The 19,246-nt window shown below is 50.0% G+C and overlaps 7 protein-coding genes across 7 annotated transcripts; 3 read left to right on the forward strand and 4 right to left on the reverse strand.

Annotated features, from left to right (window-relative positions):
* Nucleotides 1-353: 353 nt before the first annotated feature.
* On the reverse strand, nucleotides 354-3,986 carry AUEXF2481DRAFT_101756 (uncharacterized protein). Its single transcript, XM_013484536.1, has 2 exons — nucleotides 3,182-3,986; nucleotides 354-3,132 (listed from the first exon to the last, which is right to left on the reverse strand). Exons 1-2 carry the CDS (start codon nucleotides 3,548-3,550, stop codon nucleotides 655-657), a joined length of 2,847 nt encoding a protein of 948 aa, XP_013339990.1. The 5' UTR covers nucleotides 3,551-3,986; the 3' UTR covers nucleotides 354-654.
* A 1,321-nt stretch (nucleotides 3,987-5,307) lies between these two features.
* Nucleotides 5,308-6,897, reverse strand: AUEXF2481DRAFT_467938 (uncharacterized protein). Its single transcript, XM_013484537.1, has one exon. It carries the CDS (start codon nucleotides 6,448-6,450, stop codon nucleotides 5,638-5,640), a length of 813 nt encoding a protein of 270 aa, XP_013339991.1. The 5' UTR covers nucleotides 6,451-6,897; the 3' UTR covers nucleotides 5,308-5,637.
* A 929-nt stretch (nucleotides 6,898-7,826) lies between these two features.
* AUEXF2481DRAFT_8551 (uncharacterized protein) lies at nucleotides 7,827-9,722 on the forward strand (the record flags this gene model as incomplete). The annotated part of the gene is made up of 5 exons (XM_013484460.1): nucleotides 7,827-7,897; nucleotides 7,948-8,185; nucleotides 8,237-8,770; nucleotides 8,819-8,929; nucleotides 8,976-9,722. 5 exons carry the CDS (start codon nucleotides 7,827-7,829, stop codon nucleotides 9,720-9,722), a joined length of 1,701 nt encoding a protein of 566 aa, XP_013339914.1.
* A 1,080-nt stretch (nucleotides 9,723-10,802) lies between these two features.
* Nucleotides 10,803-11,604, reverse strand: AUEXF2481DRAFT_44087 (uncharacterized protein). The gene is made up of 3 exons (XM_013484491.1): nucleotides 11,548-11,604; nucleotides 11,267-11,456; nucleotides 10,803-11,215 (listed from the first exon to the last, which is right to left on the reverse strand). The coding sequence occupies exons 2-3, from the start codon at nucleotides 11,362-11,364 to the stop codon at nucleotides 11,002-11,004; spliced, it is 312 nt and encodes a 103-aa protein (XP_013339945.1). The 5' UTR covers nucleotides 11,365-11,456; nucleotides 11,548-11,604; the 3' UTR covers nucleotides 10,803-11,001.
* Nucleotides 11,605-13,218: 1,614 nt separating this feature from the next.
* On the forward strand, nucleotides 13,219-13,820 carry AUEXF2481DRAFT_467994 (uncharacterized protein). The gene is made up of 2 exons (XM_013484538.1): nucleotides 13,219-13,487; nucleotides 13,538-13,820. The coding sequence occupies exons 1-2, from the start codon at nucleotides 13,421-13,423 to the stop codon at nucleotides 13,774-13,776; spliced, it is 306 nt and encodes a 101-aa protein (XP_013339992.1). The 5' UTR covers nucleotides 13,219-13,420; the 3' UTR covers nucleotides 13,777-13,820.
* Nucleotides 13,821-14,443: 623 nt separating this feature from the next.
* Nucleotides 14,444-16,443, forward strand: AUEXF2481DRAFT_467951 (uncharacterized protein). Its single transcript, XM_013484539.1, has one exon. The coding sequence runs from the start codon at nucleotides 14,880-14,882 to the stop codon at nucleotides 15,981-15,983; it is 1,104 nt and encodes a 367-aa protein (XP_013339993.1). The 5' UTR covers nucleotides 14,444-14,879; the 3' UTR covers nucleotides 15,984-16,443.
* A 196-nt stretch (nucleotides 16,444-16,639) lies between these two features.
* AUEXF2481DRAFT_69908 (uncharacterized protein) lies at nucleotides 16,640-18,274 on the reverse strand (the record flags this gene model as incomplete). Its single annotated transcript, XM_013484514.1, has 2 exons — nucleotides 16,640-16,907; nucleotides 16,959-18,274. The coding sequence occupies 2 exons, from the start codon at nucleotides 18,272-18,274 to the stop codon at nucleotides 16,640-16,642; spliced, it is 1,584 nt and encodes a 527-aa protein (XP_013339968.1).
* Nucleotides 18,275-19,246: the final 972 nt, after the last annotated feature.

The following is a 19,246-nucleotide window of genomic DNA, read 5'->3' on the forward strand; positions in this document are numbered from 1 at the left end:
GACGCAGCTCGTGCAAAACATTTTTATCTATCATAAGCCGCGTATCCAAGACACGTGAAATATCCTTTAGCTTTGATGTTAACAAACATGTCAAATCCACAATACTTCCAAGTTGGCGAGATGACCGAGATGGGACGGAGAACAGATCAGCCGAGGACAAAGGTATAGATGCATAAAGAGAAGCATCAGGATGTATGTATCGTAGCCCTCGGGAATTCATGCCGATCAAAAGATGTATGAACCATCACTGTAAATATTTCCAAATTATTGGATGAGGATCAATATTGGGAATAGGCAAGGAAAACCCGGCACAGAGCTCCTTTTGTAATTAGCGGACGTGATAACAGTCATAAGGCATAGTTGTTATACGTAAGATCAAGATCACGTTGCACTGCTGACAAGAAACTGGATGAAGAGAAAAAGGATAAATAGATTTAGCTGGGACGAGGAAAACCACAAACAGAAAACAAGAAAGCGCTCGCCTGCTTAAGGGTAATTGAGAATATCAAAACAAAAGTAAAGAAAAGAGCAAAGAAAAGAAAACATACAAACGAGATAATCCATATCATCAGAAGAAATAAGTAGAAATACACCACGAGAATTTTGAGGAATAAGAAAAAGAAAAAAAAAGAGACCTCACAAAAAGAAGAACGTCTAATTAGAACGCATCTGCAAACGATGCTCGAGCCCTCTAGTAGAGTACTTTGCATTCACAGGCTCTTCATCCTCAGCAGCAGTACCAGCATCAAATTCATCACCAGCCCCAGAATCTCCAGACTCCGTCCTCGCAATCTTGGTGGGAAGCTCTGGGATGTCTTCTTGCAGAGTAGTACGCCAGTGGCTTTGCATGCTACCTCTATCTGGTGTGGCAACTGTGGAGGAGGAAATCATGCTCATAGATGTGCTGCTGCGGTTCAGTGTGTTTAAACTGTGACTGTGTACGAGATCGGGTGTGGCTGGGATGCTGCTGCGGATTGTGTGGCTTCGTGCGTCGTGGAGGCTGTAGTTGGAGGATTCGCTACCGTCGTATTCGGAAGCGGCATCGCTGAGGGAGGCGCGTGTCATGATGCGACCCTTGCTACGACGCTTGAGGTTGCCGCCGTGTTCGGAGGAGGCAAGACTTGCGTCGTCCTCGTTGCCGTTGCGGTCACCGGCAACGGACTCGGCACGTTGAGCCATGTTGAGACCTTCAACTGCTGCGGCGCACTGCTCACTGATGTTGCGGATGATGTAGGCAATCGCATCAGTCTTGTCGCGCAATTGTCGGTCTGCGACATCGGTCATACTGAGAGCGCTGAGACGACGACGGGCGTCAGCATTGCGACGGAGAATCTCAGCTGCAGCATCTTCGCCACGAGCTGACATACGAGTGCTGCTGCGCGACGAGGCGCGCGAAGTCTGCGCGCTGGCGTTGTCTCCTGCAACCGACGAACCTGGAGCAGGAGATGCAGGAAGAGCAGTGGCTGCGGCTTCATCGACCTCGTCAGGCAATTCGATGGTGCGGACGATGTGCTCCATGTGGTGTGCCTGACCGTCGATCAAAGCACGTAGATGGAGAACAACACGCTGTGCCTCATCGCGTTGACGGAGTACAGCTGAGTTGGTTTGCTGCAGAGATGCGATTTCTTGCTTGTTACGCTTGCGTTCGCGTTCGAGCTCCTCAGCAATTTCTTGTTGCAGAACAAGAGCTTCCAGAGCATCGTCCCTTTGCTTCTCAGTACCACTAAGTCTGGGAGTAAGACGGGCAATCTCCTCCTTTGCTTGCTCGGAGATCTGAGCGATTCTTCTATTCTCACGCTTGTGACCCTCGATCTTGACCTTGAGCTCCTGTGTCTCCTTGGTGAGTGTCTCGGCGAAAGACTGGAATTTGAGGAATTGCTGCTTCCAGGAGTCGAGCTCAGCGTCGAGGATGTTGTTGCGCTTGGTGACCTTGACAACCTCTGTATCCATGCGGCACTTGAGATTGATGAAATCTTGCCAGGCCTCGTTCGCATCACGAGAGTATTGATTGCGCTCGCGGATGATTTCGTTGAGATGACGCGTTGACACCTTGGTCATCAAAGGCTTCTTCTGGGAACCACCAAAGACAGCCTTAATGCCAGTGTTGCGTCCCAATTTCTCGCAGACGTGGTCCATGACAGACATGACTGCGTCTTGGTTCCACCAACCGGGATCCTGCACACTTTCGACTTCGCCACGCATGACGATAATCTGACCTGCCGGAATGAGCTTACCGCCACCATAAGCCGATCGAAGATGCTGGGGAACACCAGAGGGTGCGACATCGCCTTTCAAGGCCTGGGTGAGACGATTGATCATTTTAGTCCTTTGGCCTCCTGTCAAAACGTCCGGTGGGCTGGAGGTCAGTACGAAGTTGCGGTCCAGGTCAACTACCAAGGCATCGTTTGGGGCAGTAAAGAGAGTGCGGCATTCAGCAGTGACACCAATAATGTACGGACCAGGCTCCTGGACGAGGTCCCTTGCATGGCGAGCATGCGCAATGGGCACATACAAGCCGCTCCATTCATAGACACGAACCATGTAACGGATAGTTTCGGCAGCCATTGTAAGCATTGCCGGGTAGTGACTAACGAAGATGATTCTTCGGGTGGGCGAGATGGCGGCTTCGGTGACACCGACAATGTTGGGAATAGATAGACAAGAAAAGAGAGGCCACATGGCGAAATTCTGGAAGCCAGTAGGAGAAGAAGGGAATTGGTAGCAAAGAGCGTAGTCCTTCATGTCGATACGGACAAGGTCGTTGAGCCTAGGAGCAGGGAAACTGAGTATGCGAGAGACTTCCTCTGCATGGAAGAGGTTAGTAGCCTTGTTCCAGTGGATCCACATGCCACGAAGGTAGTCGCCGAGCAGGTTATACAAGGGGTATCTAGAAAGGAAACTCAAGCAGTAAGGAATCCAGTATGTCTCGCCAGGAGTCTCGTAGTAGTCGGTCTCGGTACGTTTTCTCAGCTCGCGAATTGTTTCAGCGCGCTTCTCATCAGCGCGAGACCAGACGCGGAGGGCAATACCGTAAAGAGTGTGTGAAGAATCTTGCTGGAGAACGAATGCATGGTGTACACAGTGAGGTTGCATGGTGCCTGTGCAAATTTCGACGTCATGAGGGAAACATGCCTGGAAATGATCAGTACAATGGACTCGCGGACATGGCGTGTAGACATACCCTCATCGCAGCATGAAGGGCGCGGGCGATGTCGTTGTCCTGTTCCAGCCTCGGACTGCTCCCTAGAATCTCAGGGAGCCAGAACTGACCAACAGCGCCCTTCATGTGTCCAATCTTTCCCTGGGATGGCGGAGGAGCCTTGACCCATTGCGACGGCTCACGACCGACGCCACACACCATGTAAGCATGGGTGAGGGTCTTTGGAGTTCGCTGGCCATTGCGCGGCTGGGTTAGTTGCGATGCCAGAGGCTGTGTGATGCGCGAATGTAGCGACGAGGTGCGATCCGGGATGACAAGGTCGTCGTCTGCTCGACTGGCCGGTCTCGAGTCGCGCGACGAGCGTGGACGTGAGGTGAAGCTCGGAGCCATGTCGTCGTTATATCGTCGTTGAAGCTTGTAGAATGTCGTTGTACAACCCCACGTTGCAATCGCTCAAGTCCCACAATCGTGTTTCAGCTTGACTTTCAAACGTCGAATCCAAATGTGCCAATTCCACTGGCACGACCGGCGTCCAGGCGTGTGTGCTGTAGCGGTTGATGAGATGGGAAGAGCGAGAGGCAGACGGCAGCAGGCAGACTGAACAGTGCTGGGAAGGAGTGTCGGGCGGGGGGAAAAGAAAAGACAGCCGTGGACGTGAAGATCAATCAAGTCGACTCCGTAACCACTAAGCTGCAACTGCGCAGTCAAGACCAGTTACAGCGCGCCACCGCGTCCGTCGCAGCGCAGTCCGATGGGGGGGGACGGGATCGGCAGCTCGTGCATTAAACTGTTTTGGAGAAACGCACGGCTCGAATTTCGACTTTAGGGGTGCTTTGCCGGATCAGACGACCTCAATCCTGCGCCTCGTAACATGCTGTGGACCTTTTAAACTCGCCCTACTGCAAAGAGCCCCGGCCATCTACCACTCGACGACTCGACAACACTCATCACTGCCGAACCTACAGACAAGAATGCCGCTTTGGTCTATTCTTACTGTTGATCCTGCGATACACAAGATGCCTGCTCTGAACGCTTTGCAATTTGTAGCCCAATTTCAAAAGCACTATGTTCCGAAGCCCTTTGTTTCGCAGCAATCAATTTTCCTTCGTTACGCCGGGTGATGTTCATTACTGCTCTTAAACGAGTATATTCCCTGTCATCTGGGCAGGTAGCCACTGTTATCTACCCGACTCTGGAGCCGTCACGACCAAACATCCTTGTTAGATTTTCAACGTTGTGTTCGCTGCTTTTCAAAATTTGCCAGGCTGTCAGCCGAACATCTGCGTGGTTTCTCGAGGATCAGTGAGCTCATTGAGCAGAGAGGACTGTAAGACGCGCAGTGCTCTTTAGATTGCGTGCGACAGTGCGCGCATCTGAGGGCTGCAAATGCACCTTGCCGACTTCCTGATGTTGATCATGCACCTCAATTTGTTCGCCTCGCGTTACGGATAACTTCTTCCAATCGCTGTTCTCAATCACTCGAGGCTTGTTCGGCATTCCCGAAAGTCCGAAGTCGGCTTTCCTTCCATATGTTGACTTCCATTCGCAACGCAACCATCATCCGCATCCACATTGTCATGTCTTGAAAATCGAGGGATATTCGGTGCGAACACTTCGCAATGACCTTAACACAAGATTGACCTTTTCTAAACACAAGAACCATTCTCCGAGGTGTCTGCCCAGAAACGCTGACTAGGGTCGGGATAGGATTTACCTCCAGGATCGAACTGCAATGGAGTCTACAAAAGATGCCAGGCATCTCAGCCAAACAAAGATCAGCTGACAGAATGTTGAGAAAGCGGTCGTCAACATGTTTGCTGCAGTGTCAGCATCTGCATGATGGTGATGAGATCAATCGGCTCTCCACCTTTTGTGTTGCCCAGGTCGATGCAAGCCGCTCCCTTCTCGGCTCTTCCCGGATTTGATCTTTCCTCGAAGCACACAACACAAACTTCAGCCTCTTGTTTCGTGTCGCTCAGGCGTCAAACTCGACCAGATCTTCGAATCTTTCCCAACCACGTGCAAGGATGAGTACTCGAGGTTTGATCCTCGTAATCTATTGCACTGCCGAGTGGACCCTATCGCAGTGTTCACGTGGCGTTTCACGATAGCCGGGATGCGATCTGACAGGGATGTCGAGCAACGTCTGCTTCTAGAAAGTCCCAACCAGGTGTTGGCCATGTTGCACGGAGCTCATGGGCCACTGTGTGACGGCATATCAGCGATTCTATGGATCAATTCATGCGATTCAATATAAGGCCGGCATTGATCGCGGCTCATCACAACCCCACCTAATTCGCGTAACACGACTTAATGAACTGTACCAAAGATCTTGAAGATCACTGACTCAAGGGGTGAGGGCTAGATTCTGTCAACAAGATACCGGAGGCCGTCCCGCCTATTCTATCGCCAACAATCAGCTCCACTGGGCCTCCAGTTCAGTTCTAAGCCCGAGGCTCTGCCCTGACCAAAAATCGTCAACAACAGCAACAACCGCGATGCCGTCGGATAAGTATCGGCCTTTGGGCATAAAGCACACCGCAACCTGGATGCCCACCTCTGCCATACCCATAGCCACCTGTACCATTGTAATATCCACCTCCACACCTTCGTTGCCGTCTGCACCCTGGAAAGTAAGCCGGCGGCGGTCGCTGAGGAGCACGATATCCTCCACCATAACCACAACAGTTGGTTCTCACACACGGTCCAGAGTACGGTGGGTGACGATATCCACAGCCTTGCTGACGGTGCTTGGGCGTAAACGCGACCACCCCTTTATCAGGTGCCAAGTATTGCATCTGTGGTTCAGGGTCGTAATCCTGGTCTTGAAAAAGATCATCATCTGCCGCGTCCTCGATGATGCGTTCAGACTCGGAAGAGAGTTTCAGCCTGGACTTTGACCTCTCAGGTTTTGGGAGTCCAATGACTTGGATTGATCTCTGCATGTCATCGAATGAGGTTGCTGATAGCCTGTTTCCAGACATGTCGGTCTCATCCTTGCAGCGCGAAGTGCCTGGAACGATCAAAATTGTTTCCAGAAGCTTTGTGGGAAAGAATGCCGAGAGTCTGGAGACTTGGGTCGCGAGTCCGCACTCGTCTTGCTTGCCATCCAGCATTGCCAATAGGTGAGCATCAGCCACACTGTGCATTGAATATGTCGAGTTGCGGACACTGGTCATTGTGGCTGTTGGGACACAAGCAAAAAGATGGTTTGCAGCAGCACCAGGCTGGGCAGTTGTATTTGACACTTGACTGGTCTTGAGTACAGTATACCTATTGTAAGCACGCATTGAGTGGTCAGGTTCTCATCTTGGCGTTCGAAGAGCACTGCGCCTTGTCATCTCAAGGATGTTTGGATGCCATGCATGTCGGCGACTCGGTTGGTACAGTTTCATATACGTGCGAAACCCACCATCTCCGACGCGTCAACATTCGTGTTTGTGTCACCTACTGATCAAATCATCGAACGGCAATAGAGGTTACTGTGTAGAGTTACTGTTAGGCTTCACGCCCTTCACGACGGTTTGACGGTTTGCGGTTCCTCTTCACGGTCATCCAGCAGAGGGGGCCTGTAGTCGAGGAACCCTCACAAGCATATTCTGGTGAGCACCAAAAAACTCTCAAAAGATGGCTCAAGATCAGGGGCAGCCTCTATCAGAGGGTTGGAGGGTGGCCTGCGTACGAGCCGGGATCAACTGTGAGTTTCTACGATATCTTCGCAGCGGCTGGATAATGCGTACAGCTGTGTGTCGCCATATATAAAAATCTCAACGAAGGAATAGTATCATCAAGCTCAGAACAAGCAGTCTCCAAGCCTCACACTTCCCAACGGTCTGCATATGCACAATGTATACATCAAAACTTAATGTTCTGGAGGAAGTCCATTCTTTGCAAGAACGGAGGGCGCGACACCATTAGCTCCGCTAGAATAACGACAATCGAAAAGGAAGCCGCTTTTCAAGCGAACGATCCCTCGAATTGATTCTCAATGCGCGGAAGTACCCGAAGTTTTGCCAAATTGCTGCATCAATCTGGAGATCGCAGTCATTATTGACCACCAATAGGATTTGCCGTGGCTGCGGGTCCTACCTACGACAACTCTCTTGACGTGGTATCTTTGTCTTGGGATTTGTGAACGTTACATCATCCACTCTGAGCCTTAAAGAATTATAGAGTTGGACGAGATGAGTACTACCAGGTATGTACAAATGGTCAAGGATCTGTTTACAATGCTTATGATCAAAGCGCGCCATTAGAAACAGAGATCGATTCCGAAAGCTCATTTCGATCTACATCCGCATATTTTCCAGAAGTCCGCACGGAAGGCTACATACCAATACGGTTCGCAGGCCACACGTCTGATGGCCGACTGCCTTCCTACTTTTACGCTGACAGGGGCGGATTCCATATCCCGATCCATAGCATGGAGCGCCGCCTTGATGACCATGATCTGCGACGACTATTTCGCGGGATGCGAACGGGGATTGCTTTCTTCGTGAGAGTCCATGTTAACGGAGTGAATGATCTATACGGCGTGGGACCCCACATATATCGTTACAATGACAGGCTAGAGCCATGGGTCACCAAATTTGGCCACTTTGATGCGGAATATCGCGCCTGGAAATTGGAGCCGGATCAGCTAGAACAACAGCATGGCGCAAAGCAAATGACGGCTATCGAAACAGACAAGAGCGATAGGTGTTCGGTCGAAAGTCAATTCCGATCACAACGATTGATGTGAGTGCAGTGAGCAGATGAGACGACTGGGTCACTGACTTGATTTTCAGCTTCCAAGAGGGGTTTGAGTCGAGATCCGTCACAGAACTCTTCAACTTGAATGATAAGGGGTTCTATCAGGATCTTTACACCTTTGGGGATCTCCAGAACGAAGGTCACATTAACATGACAGTCTGCTGGTACTCTTCTAATCCGAAGCCGAGGAATGCGGATCCAGCTTGGGCATGGCCTTCAGGCAAACTCTACGATGCCCCCTATGAACGCAGCTTGCATGGAAAGGCTTGTTCTGTGAGTGTGTAAAATCATAATTTCGTGCAGAGTATCTGACAAGCAAACCAGATATGGGCTCAATGGAGCGATACGGACACCACGACACGGGATCAAAACTGGATCTGCCGCGTCCAGACAGCGTCGAGAGATCTAGTATTCGACGACATCGAGCGACTTGTCCGTGAGCCTCTGCTTGCATTGCCCTTGACGATATGCTTGGTTACGTCCATGGTCCTGAAGCGGGTTATGGAAGAGTGGGATTCCCTGCTGCGATATATGGAAAGCATGGTGAACGTCCACAACGAGATAGTCGATCCTGATCGCCATGATCGGCTACTCTTTGACGACGAACAGTTCTCTAGATCAAGAAGGTACTTCTGGATGCTCAGCAGTCTATCGGCATACAAACAAATGCTCGAGGAGACACGTTTAAACTGCGAAAGGTTATTCGAGCTCGTCAATCGGGTTTATCCGGACAGAGCAGTGTTGGCCGGAAAAGAGCTCAAAGTATTAGAGGCACTGGACCCGCAGATGGTTCGATTGAATCGTACGATGAAGCGTGCTTCGCTTCTGCACTCGAGGGTCCTAGCATTGAGAGACGGAGTAAGCTATCGACATATGCTACGTCCGAATGATACTGATGAAGGCTAGCTCTTCAACGCCAGTGCTGTGCTGGAAAGCCGAGCTGCCAATCGGCTAAGCGAGAACGTCCGACTGCTTACATACGTGAGCATTTTTTACCTTCCGTTGAGCTTCTGTACAGTAAGTCAATCTCCAGCATTCAATCACCAGTCCTGACATGAGCTAGTCTCTGTGGTCGACCACAAATACTTTCAGCTGGACCGGACTTATGCTCGCCATGTGTTTGACGGCAATAGCAACATACTTGGTGACCTTCAATCTCAATCAGATCGTCAGACTACTAAGTGAAGTATATAGTACTTTCAGATCAAGAATCATCGATCACATGGCCGATCATGTCAATATAGATACCTCTGATAACGGCGTGTCCAGCGAAACATCATCCAATCTACCAGGTTCACGTCGAGAGTGGATCGCAATAGCTGCTCGGTTCCGGCAGTTTAAGCCGCCTAAGCTACAGCCACAGCCCTCAGAATGGCTCATTCTACGATACATTATCGAGACGACTGCACAGATGGTATGGGATTTGACACCGAGGAAGGTGTTCAATGCTATACGCTGGTCTTATCGTCGACGAAACACGAAGTGGACTGGAAGGCCGATGAGTAATGACGCACAGCAGGAAGACAACAATAGCGATAATGACGGAACCTTCGAACAAGAGGATCCTTGGATGTTCGATATGTCAAGAAGCGACGTAGGCGCCGGAGCTTCTGATCGTTCGACCGATGCTGCCTCTCGCTCTACGGCATCAGTCCATATGTCCGAGCCTCATTCAGGCCCGGAAACAGACAACGGGATCGGCGAAGACTTGCCAACTCCAAGCTTGCTACACAGACGTCACGTGAAGGAGCAAGATCTGGAAGCAGGTGTTGCAGCACGGGCCTCAGCAGAGGTTACCGCGAGCGATTGATCCGAACGACGCAAATTGAACGAAAGTGCTTGATCGAGTGCCACAACTGATACAGAGGATGAATTAAGACCGTCAGCAAGGATGTGAGCGAAATGAGAAATGATTTGTTGAAATGGCCTTTTTGTCAGATTCTCCCGTCCAAATGATTGATAGCTGGTCAAAAAGGGTAAACGCGCCTACAAACTTGGTAGCTCGCATTGGATGTCCACATGGTCGTTGTACATGGCGATAACAAGACGATCGTGCATTCCACTTTGTCCGGTCGGAGTTGTACCTGTCCAGGCAATGCTTCGTAGATAACAACGGAGGTACGAAGCGGTAAATAACCTTGACAACGAGATCGACTGACAGAAATCCCACACGACCTCGGCAAGACCAAACAGCAAAACAAGAACACGACATTTTCGAAAAGAGGCGCTAGAGCCAACGTCCTCAATATGTCAGGTATGTATGTCTTGATCGGTCAACCGCTTCTAGACCGTCCCGGTCGACGCACACGCAACAGGAGCAAACTTGCAATAAAGCAGAGTGAAGCCTGTGAACTGTGGTCTGCTGGATCTCCCCCTGACGAATCAGGCATTGGAGTAGGGGATTCGCGTGAACGGGTCCGTCGCTGAGAGAAACCTGTGATTTTGGGAAATCTGGATGGGAGGAGGAGGGGTGGATGTGTTGAAGAAATGGATGTTGACGGAAAGGACAAGAGGGGGAAGGGAAGAGAAGGTGAAGTCAATGATGAGATTTGGGGAGGCAGATGGGATATTCGCTTGCCCTTTCCCAGAAGTTGGTTCAAATGGGCAGTGCGAGGCCCTTGGTTCATACTTGCCGTGTCGAAAGTTACAAGACGTCACAATATTAACCGCGGAATTGTTACGAAGCGCAAACTTCATTCCTCGAGTGAAAGCCTCAAGGAAAGAGTGATGTTTGGAAGTTTGAATTGGCCAATGGAAGTAGGCATGTGCTTTTCGCATGATGTTATGAGCATCGAGTAGATTGGTCGATGGAGCTCATACATTGATCCTATTCGCCACAGATGCACTATGCAGGAGATTCCAAGTGTAACATATTTCTGCGTAGAACGAAGCGGTGACTAGGTTTAGATTGTGGTAAAACTGATACAGACGGATAAAGTTAAGAAGTCTGTTCTTATGATACAGAAAGCAAATATGGAGATTGTTGATCCTACAGGATAGCACAGAGCCAGCAAAGCTCATGAGATCCTTGAGACATAAGAAAGCAGGCAATAAGAAAGTTGTCTCGCCGACGGCCACAGTACTCGAAGTCAGAGGGACATTATGTGCCACAAATCAGCAGATAGCAGTCCTGGAACATCAAGTTCCTCGTGTGTGTACGGCCAAAGAGCTACCCAGAACTTCTGCACGGATTCAGTGGGAAATTGGACAAGATGTGTGGGCTCAATTTTGTTTTCCACATGTACAACGCTTTCCAGCGATGACGAAACGGCCGCAGACACATTGGCGAGTTGCGAACGCGATCTGGTATCATGAGCATTGAAAGTTGGCCTGATGATAGCGATCGAGACTTACGGGACCAAGTATTGGCGAGACAGTATGATTGATGCAAGGCGACAGAGCAGTGTTTTCAGGAAGAGAAGCGCATGGCTGAGGTGCACACTCGCGGGCATCAATTCGCATGGGTTGAACCATTGCTTGTGTGGTGGATGGAGCTTCGAATTGGAGCTGCGGACAATTGATGGGATCGAAAGTGAACGAGATGCTGTATGTTTGGGGTATGGATAAGTGAATTGTAGATGATCAGCTGGGTTCGACCTACACGACCATGGAAGTTCTTATATAGGACGACTTACCTCAATTCTCAGCGGAGCAATGATCGCTTCCCATAAAACTCGAATTCGTACAATGGCATATTTCATCTTCACCGCAGATTGTATCAATTCGACAAGTCAACTTTCTCAAGGATGCGGTAACAAACATGGAGTCTGTTTCCAGAAAAGCGGCTGCATGACTCCATCGAGTTAGCTGCATAGCCGCCCCTGCTTCTTCCAACCTGTCAATTTCAACCCCGGTCTCTGGGATCGTGCTTTCCTGCATAATGGATGACGATTCTGTTTCTGCATTCTAATCACATATTCCGATCGCGTACCTGATCAAGTTTCTGTCAGTTTGTTTTGTGGTCGGCAATGTGGTTCCGGTTTGAAGATGCAAGTGTCGCGAGACCTGGAATTAACAATGTCCAAGATGGAAATCGCTGCATGGCCCGACGGTCTGCGGAATTCGTTCTCTCCGCGCTTTGACAGATTGACATGTCACAAGATCATGAGGAAGTGCAGTGACCACGATGGTTCCTGCATTGTGATATGTTCTGGTGGCGGTAACGCGATTCTCAATCGTGATGAATTTATTCTTGAGTTATGGTATGTTTGCTGAGGCCTTTTTTGCTAGTCCTTGCCGCCATACTATGCTCGAAATTGAGTCGAATTTGAGCCAGGGCTTTCGGACGTCCCTTGTTGGAAATAGAAACGAGTCGGTCTGCGGCGGTTGCTCCGTCCCCAGATACTGGCCATCGATAGATGTGTCTTGCATTAGCGGCACCATGCGTCTCACTGCCTCGGAATGCCAGCCGCACATCTCTGGTCAGCTTGCCGCGTCCACTTCGCGTAATTCTTCTGAAGTCCACATAGTCGGAACCGGGGGTCATTGGATCAAACAAGCTCGAAACACGAATACACTTTGTTAGAAGACACAATCGAGACTCGGCGTATGCTCGACCATGAGAGCAGTTTTTGGAAGAAAAATGTGAATTCGTTACCGTCTCCAATTTTGGTCGCAGAATTGAGCGAAGTAGAAACAAGCACCGTCACCGGCCTTCACACTGAAAATCTGACCGTTGTTGTTGTTTGCAGAGTAGAATCCGCTCGGCCAGAGGCTTCCGCGGTCTCCAATAGCCATAACACACTGACCCTTGGACAAGCGGGGGGTCGATAGCCACGCCGGGTTCTCTGCTGGGATAATGCTGCGACCACACGGCTCAAGTGTGAGGAGCCGCCGTCGTACTTTTGCATGGCAATCGAGCTAGACATGACAGGTTGAAGCGTGGCACATATGTCTGACATGGGATGGTAGAGATAAGAAGTGCCTCCACCAAAGTTTGTCAAGATGAAGCTGTCTGTCAGCGGGTTTCCAAGCATCTTTGAGCTACCTCGTATCGATGAAGTGAAAGCCATTACCCACAGGCCCAATACGATGGATTTCGATCAGTCAATGAGCCCAGTCCTCGTGCCAACGCAAGTTGTCTCGATGGCCACTGCATATTAAGTCTGGGTCATGGTTGTTGTGATACCAGTCTTGATAATGAGGGGAGTTGATGTCGTGACCGTGATTGTGGCTGTTGAATGACCTGTGGCTAGTTGAGAACAGGCAGCAGACATCTTAACAGCGGGCCACCCAGGGATTAATGATAGACTCGATACAGCAACCGAATTCGCAGCCCTCTTCCCCGAGTCAGTTGTGGTCACATTTACATAAGCGCCATTTATACTGGCATAAGCAGTGGGTAGGACCACGATTTTTCTGTTCGTGTTATATGCATAGGGGGCGTCGGAGTAGATCACTTGACCGTCCGCGCACTCTTGGCATTTGTTTTTCTTTGCGATCGTGGTTATCGTTACGGTGGACTAAGCTGTAGTGATTGTCGTGAATTTAATTAATGTGGTTTGAGGCATGCTGCACAATGAGCATTTGATGCTACCCACAGGGCTGTTATTACTATCGGGGTCTCTCTCGAGATATAGCAATCGATCAGTCATATTGAGAGGTTTGATGATGTTCGATACTTACCAACCGCGCAGGAGCTGGCCTTACCGCATGTCTTGGTGCAAAGGGGCGGGATCATATCTCGAGGGGGTCAGATAGGCCGGATATATACGGTCCTGTGTTGCTCTCTGGTGACCAACGAAAGCTGGCGTATATCCCGAAGGGACATCCTGCAAGCAATATTAGCATCTGAATATATGGATGTACTGGCGATGCTCATATATGGCGAAGTGTCGACTGGATTGGTCAGATCGCGGCGCTAAATGTTGCCTCTCACTCCACCATTAGGGCTTCTTTTGGTGAAGACCTTATTTGTTGCTGCTGATGATTGCGCAGTAGATGTGATAATGTCTATTTGAGCATTTGTAGCAGTTGCCACAAGGACATCAACAGCTTGGCGTCTTGTGCTGCGTCAAAGCCGATGGTGGCTTCGTCAGATACGCCTGTCGGCGGACCAAGAATCTCAGGCTCAGGAATTGCTGCAATGTCCGAAGGGTCGATATTGCTGAGTAATATCAGCGTATCGCCCCTATCATCGAGCACAACTGTATAGTTCATACTGAGGCCTTGAGATGCCAGCGCGATTGTTCAAAGATGGTCGAAAGATGTTTGTGACAACACATGACGCACAGCGGGCCTCGAAAGATCTAGGGCAAGATTGGCGTGCGTACGACCGAATCAACTCTCGGCTGTCTGCGAATTTCGCATGCTTGTGATAACTGTTAGATGTTGAGCTCGATCTTTAGGGAAAATAGAGCGGATAACGCTGGTTTTGTGGCTTTTGGTTTGAACCCCAGCCAGTGTCATGAGATGCGCGTGGTCAAGATTAGCCATGGATCGTCAACATCTTGATATGGGGACGCCGAAGGAACTCGGTGTAATGACCGAGTGGAGTGGGATACATCGAAGCTACAGCGTAAAAACACAACGGTGGTATGGTGATGATGTTGTACTTGTCTCGCTAAATAACCCCGAGATTGTGAATGCCTAATTAATGACGGACATGATCCAAATGTGCACCTTATGTGACAATGTTCGGGCCAAGACCTGCCCCATTCGGAACAGTCCGTGGTTGGTGCCGCCGGATGTCAAGGCAAGTGCGCGCCCGACAGCTTTCCGCATCCGCCGCTGCTGACTTGCCCGGATTCGAGCCATCCGTCCCGCATCGTGCGCAGAGCAGCTCTAGCTTGGTCATCATCGCTTATACAGACAGTCTACATCTTTGGCACCTCGTAGATTAATCACAATACGTTATAAACTGACTGCGACACCAGTTTTAGACAACTCGCTTTGCCAAACAACTTCCACACGCTCCTCGTACTCTCTCTGGCTTATATTCACCGTACGCTAGCATCACCAATTTATCATGGCACCTCTTGGTGTTGGCATTATCGGCCTGTCCGCCGATGGATGGTCTTGGGGAGTGACTGCTCACCTCCCTTCCCTCAAAGACTCGTCGAAATATAGGATAACAGGTGTCTGCAATACTTCGGTCGAGTCATCACAAAAGTCCATCGACGCCCACGGACTATCAAATACTGCGAAAGCATATGGCTCTGTAGCTGATATGGCAGCAAGCTCTGATGTCGATCTGGTTGTATGTTGTGTCCGAGTCGATCGACACTACGAGGCTATGAAGCCCGCCATCGAGGCTAGAAAGGATTGTTTCGTCGAGTGGCCTCTTGCCTCGAACCTCGAACAAGCCACGGAGCTACTCGAGCTTGCCGAGCGCAAAGGTGTCAAGACTATGATTGGTCTGCAGAGCCAAATGAGCCCTGTCATCAGCCGTATCAAAGAGCTACTGGAGAAGGACAATGCAATCGGTCGTGTTGTTAGCAGTAGTATCAGCCAAGCTGGCATGATAGGCGGTCAAGAAGCCACTCAGTCCATGGAGTACCTCAACTCTGCTGAAATTGGCGGCAATCTGCTGGTCATCCCATTCGGACACTTGTATGATGCTGTGAGCTACACTCTCGGCGAGCTCCAAGATGTTTCCGCGACACTGTCTGTCCAATTTCCAGACATTAAGATCAAGTCCGATGACGGTTCGCAAGTTGTGAAAACCATTCGACGCACCGCTGCTGATCACATCACCATGTCTGGCATTCTTGCTAACGGAGCGCATTCAACAGCGGTAGTGTCGGGTGGTAAACCATTCATGGACGGACCTGCTGTTCTCTGGCGAATTGAAGGAGACAAAGGTGTTATCGAGATTCGTGGTGAAGAGACCTTTGCTCTCAGTATGTCACTGAACATCAAAATCAGGATGCAGCTGTTCGAGACGGATGAGACGAAGGATATCGAATTCACCGAAGACAGGCCAGGTCCTCCTGGAAATGTTGCAAGACTGTACGAGGCCTTCGCTGATGGTTCGTACTACCCTGATTGGAAGTGGGCTGTCAAGCGTCATGCTTGGGTCGATGCCATCTACAAGAGCAACGACACAGGCAAGCGCGTATCCTATGTATAATATTCCACCCAGAGCTACCACATCATAAGTCACTGTCGAAGATCCCAAACAACAAGACGTCATTGTCAAGACTTATGCATGTTCAGAGTGGATACGTGAAGGTCTGCACAAGCGCACCGACCTTTCGACATGAGGCGGGATCCGACTTGCTAGAAAAGCAAGTCAAAAACTGGAGCACTTTCTTCGCAGTATATCGAGATTCACATGAGAAATCCGGTATGATAGCGCTCAGTGCTTATTAATGCACATCATTGATGTCTTTGGAACTCAGGATGTCTTCCCAATTTGTGTTGCTTTCTTCTACACAGCCAGTCGTGCATACGACCTCCTGTTCGACACGGCAACGAATATCTCGAGATGACCTCTCATCTCTATCCTCCATCGGTCAATTCGGATATGAGCGACTCACCAGTATCCATCCAGGTCCGATATAACCTATAGATTGCCGAGCTCACCGTCATAAATGCTGCCACAGGCGACGATACCAGTGCAATTTCTACCGCCACGAGCCATGATAAGCTCTTCCATGTAGCTTACACCTTCTGCACGGACAAGATCTGGCAAGGATCTTGAAGTCGTGTTCTGCTGGAAATAATAGTACTCGGGCTCGTCGGCATCGACGGCATTCCAATGCTCTGCAGAGACTGTGTCTGATATCAGTATGGGTGACATCCATGTAACAGAGAGGGGCACCCACGACCAAGATTTTGATTCGGATCGCCGTAGTTGACGAAGCTGATCCACATTCGACACATCTGCTTGGCAAGAACGACGAGTGATTCACGTTCGGACCCTCCCAGAGGATTGGGACCGCCGTTCTGTGGGTAGCCGAGACCTTCCGTGTTGTAAAAGACAAAGGCAACTTCTTGGAAATGAACTGCTCCTGCGAAGTAGGATAGTCCATTGACCAGGGCATTGAAGATGCTACAGACAAAATCAGTATCTGCCATTGTAGGTATCAAAGATAGTACTTACTAGGTATACGATTTGGCTCCGTGTCTAGCCCACCAGTGCGCCGTCAGACGTCTGGCAGCATTCATGCTAAGGTCTTGAGCGATGGCCGAACTGCGCTTGAACTGGAGTCCGAAAGTGGCATTTGGTCTTCCATGAAGCGTGCTGGGTACACCGATCGCTGGAATGTCAGGATACAGAATCGAAATCTCATGAGCAGTCAAGTTGTCATAGCCAGATCCAACAAGATAGTCAAAGATCTCCTCGGTTGTGTTAATACGCTGAGGTCCAAAGCCAACGCCCTCGGCCTCATTGACACCGATGATGTATGGGACTTTAAGGAAGTCGCCATTGGCCAAAGCTTTGGTTGCAGTCTGAGTGAACCAATCTCCATCAACGACAGGGCCGTAGCGAGCACCTCTTGTGACGGTAGAGTTGATCACGGCGTTGAGTTGGTCGACTGGGATTTTGCGGAGACAGTCAAGCACAGAGTCAGTGCCTTGACACCCAGTGGCTTTGCTGATGTTTGCGATGATGGGCTCCCAATCGTCAACATCAAAGTCAACTCCAGCACCGACGGGAGCTCCAGACTCTGCGATCGCGCCATGGAAGAGCCCATCGTCTCTACCGTTGTAAGCGAGTATTTGCGCGCCGACGCTGGTGCCACCGGAAGATTCGCCTTGGATAGTGACCTGGTTCGGATTACCGCCAAAGGCAGCGATATTCTCCTGAACCCAGCGTAGAGCAAGACGCTGGTCTCTGAATCCGTTCATGGTGTTACCAGACTCCTGAATTTCGCGTCCATAGAGGAAACCCCATGAGGACAGACGATAGTTGATACTGACGGCAATGATCGGCATGCCTGCTTCCATAGACTGCTCAACGATGAATGACTGATTATAACGACGGTCTCCACTTCCACCCATCACCAGACCGCCTCCATGGATCCATACGAGTACCGGGAGGTTCTGACATGAGCCGACAGGCTTGACAACGTTCAATGTCAGACAATCTTCACTGACGTAATTGCCTTGACTCCAGGTATCTCTTCCATAGCCAATACATTCTGGACTGTACTCGGTAGCGTTCTTGGACCCAGACCAGGTAGTGTTGAGAGACTGTGGGACGCGGAATCGCAGATCGCCTACTGGAGGTTGACTGTATGGCATCCCAAGGAAGTTGTCCGTCCCATAAGCTGGAGCGTAGTAACCTGTGTAGGTGCCATTTTTGACGTGTACTGTAGGTACGGAGGTCTCATGGTTGTTGTTCCTTTTGGCGACGGCTACGTATGCAGCATTGATCAGCACAAAGCCGACAGAAAAGACCTTGGTGTTGACCATGATGCAGGTTAGTGATCTCTAATTTCGATTATGTGTAACCAGTAGCAGCTTTATAGCTATGAGTCAGTTATCGGTGTCTGAGTACCCATTCCTCCTCCCTCTAATACAACCCCACCTTTCACTCGGTGATCTCGTGGTATACTGAATGGAGCTGCCCCGCTTCCAAGGTAGCATTTTGCAGTGGGAAGTCACCATCGGCAGAGACGTCCCATGTCAAAAACGACTCACAAGTAACTGCCGTGGACTTTTGTTAGAAATCGTCCACACCAGAGCTGCATGACAGAGGAGCTTCGAGTCAATCGGGCGTCGGGGCCGATAACCCCACCATAACCCCGCAAACATCGACCTTGATCCGCATACAGATCATCGAGATGGTAGGCACTATGATGGAGGCTTATACAAGCTACTTCTTATGACGTGTTGAGATCGTCAGCAGGAAGGTGGGTGTATACTCGGTTAGATGTTGTCGGCCGACGTCGACCGTGATGGCCATTAAGAAGATTCTGCTCCATGTCCAACCCTCAGATAGTCCAAGTGTAAGATAGGTAATACACCGACAGTCTGGAGTGAAGGCTTGAACTTCTGTTCCCACAGTCAACAAACACAGTTGGTGTCAGCCATTCCGATCTATACCATCACTCGGGGCATTGCCGACTCCGGTGTTTACCATTTCTTAATCCTCGATATGCGTTTTGTTCAGAGATTTTGATCTTGCTGAATTCGTTCGACTTATGCTAGGCAGTGCTTCTGCCACAGTGCCCATTCTATTTTCAGTCATTGTAGAACTGTGAAGATTGCTTTCATTGCCTTTGCGAACCCAGCCGGTGGTCATCTCGCTGACAGGAGCGCATGGCTCCATTTCAGACCCCCTGCCGTGGAGAGCTTTAGCACCGAGATCTCTGTGTGGACAGTACATGCCTTCCAAGTCGCGGTTCTCATGGCAAGGACCTGCGTTCCTCCACGTATCGACGG

The sequence above is a fragment of the Aureobasidium subglaciale genome, assembly GCF_000721755.1.
Source record: "Aureobasidium subglaciale EXF-2481 unplaced genomic scaffold scaffold_29, whole genome shotgun sequence".
Lineage (NCBI taxonomy): Eukaryota > Fungi > Ascomycota > Dothideomycetes > Dothideales > Saccotheciaceae > Aureobasidium > Aureobasidium subglaciale.

Excerpts from the sequence above, each read along its gene's own strand:
- AUEXF2481DRAFT_101756 (XM_013484536.1), bottom strand. The coding sequence starts at position 3,550 with ATGGCTCCGAGCTTCACCTCACGTCCACGCTCGTCGCGCGACTCGAGA. Across the intron at positions 3,133-3,181 it reads CCCTTCATGCTGCGATGAGG|GCATGTTTCCCTCATGACGT; the intron begins GTATGTCTACAC and ends GATCATTTCCAG.
- AUEXF2481DRAFT_467938 (XM_013484537.1), bottom strand. The coding sequence starts at position 6,450 with ATGCGTGCTTACAATAGGTATACTGTACTCAAGACCAGTCAAGTGTCA.
- AUEXF2481DRAFT_44087 (XM_013484491.1), bottom strand. The coding sequence starts at position 11,364 with ATGCCCGCGAGTGTGCACCTCAGCCATGCGCTTCTCTTCCTGAAAACA. Across the intron at positions 11,216-11,266 it reads TCTCGCCAATACTTGGTCCC|ATCGCGTTCGCAACTCGCCA; the intron begins GTAAGTCTCGAT and ends TCATGATACCAG.
- AUEXF2481DRAFT_467994 (XM_013484538.1), top strand. The coding sequence starts at position 13,421 with ATGCTGCACAATGAGCATTTGATGCTACCCACAGGGCTGTTATTACTA. Across the intron at positions 13,488-13,537 it reads ATCGGGGTCTCTCTCGAGAT|CAACCGCGCAGGAGCTGGCC; the intron begins ATAGCAATCGAT and ends TTCGATACTTAC.
- AUEXF2481DRAFT_467951 (XM_013484539.1), top strand. The coding sequence starts at position 14,880 with ATGGCACCTCTTGGTGTTGGCATTATCGGCCTGTCCGCCGATGGATGG.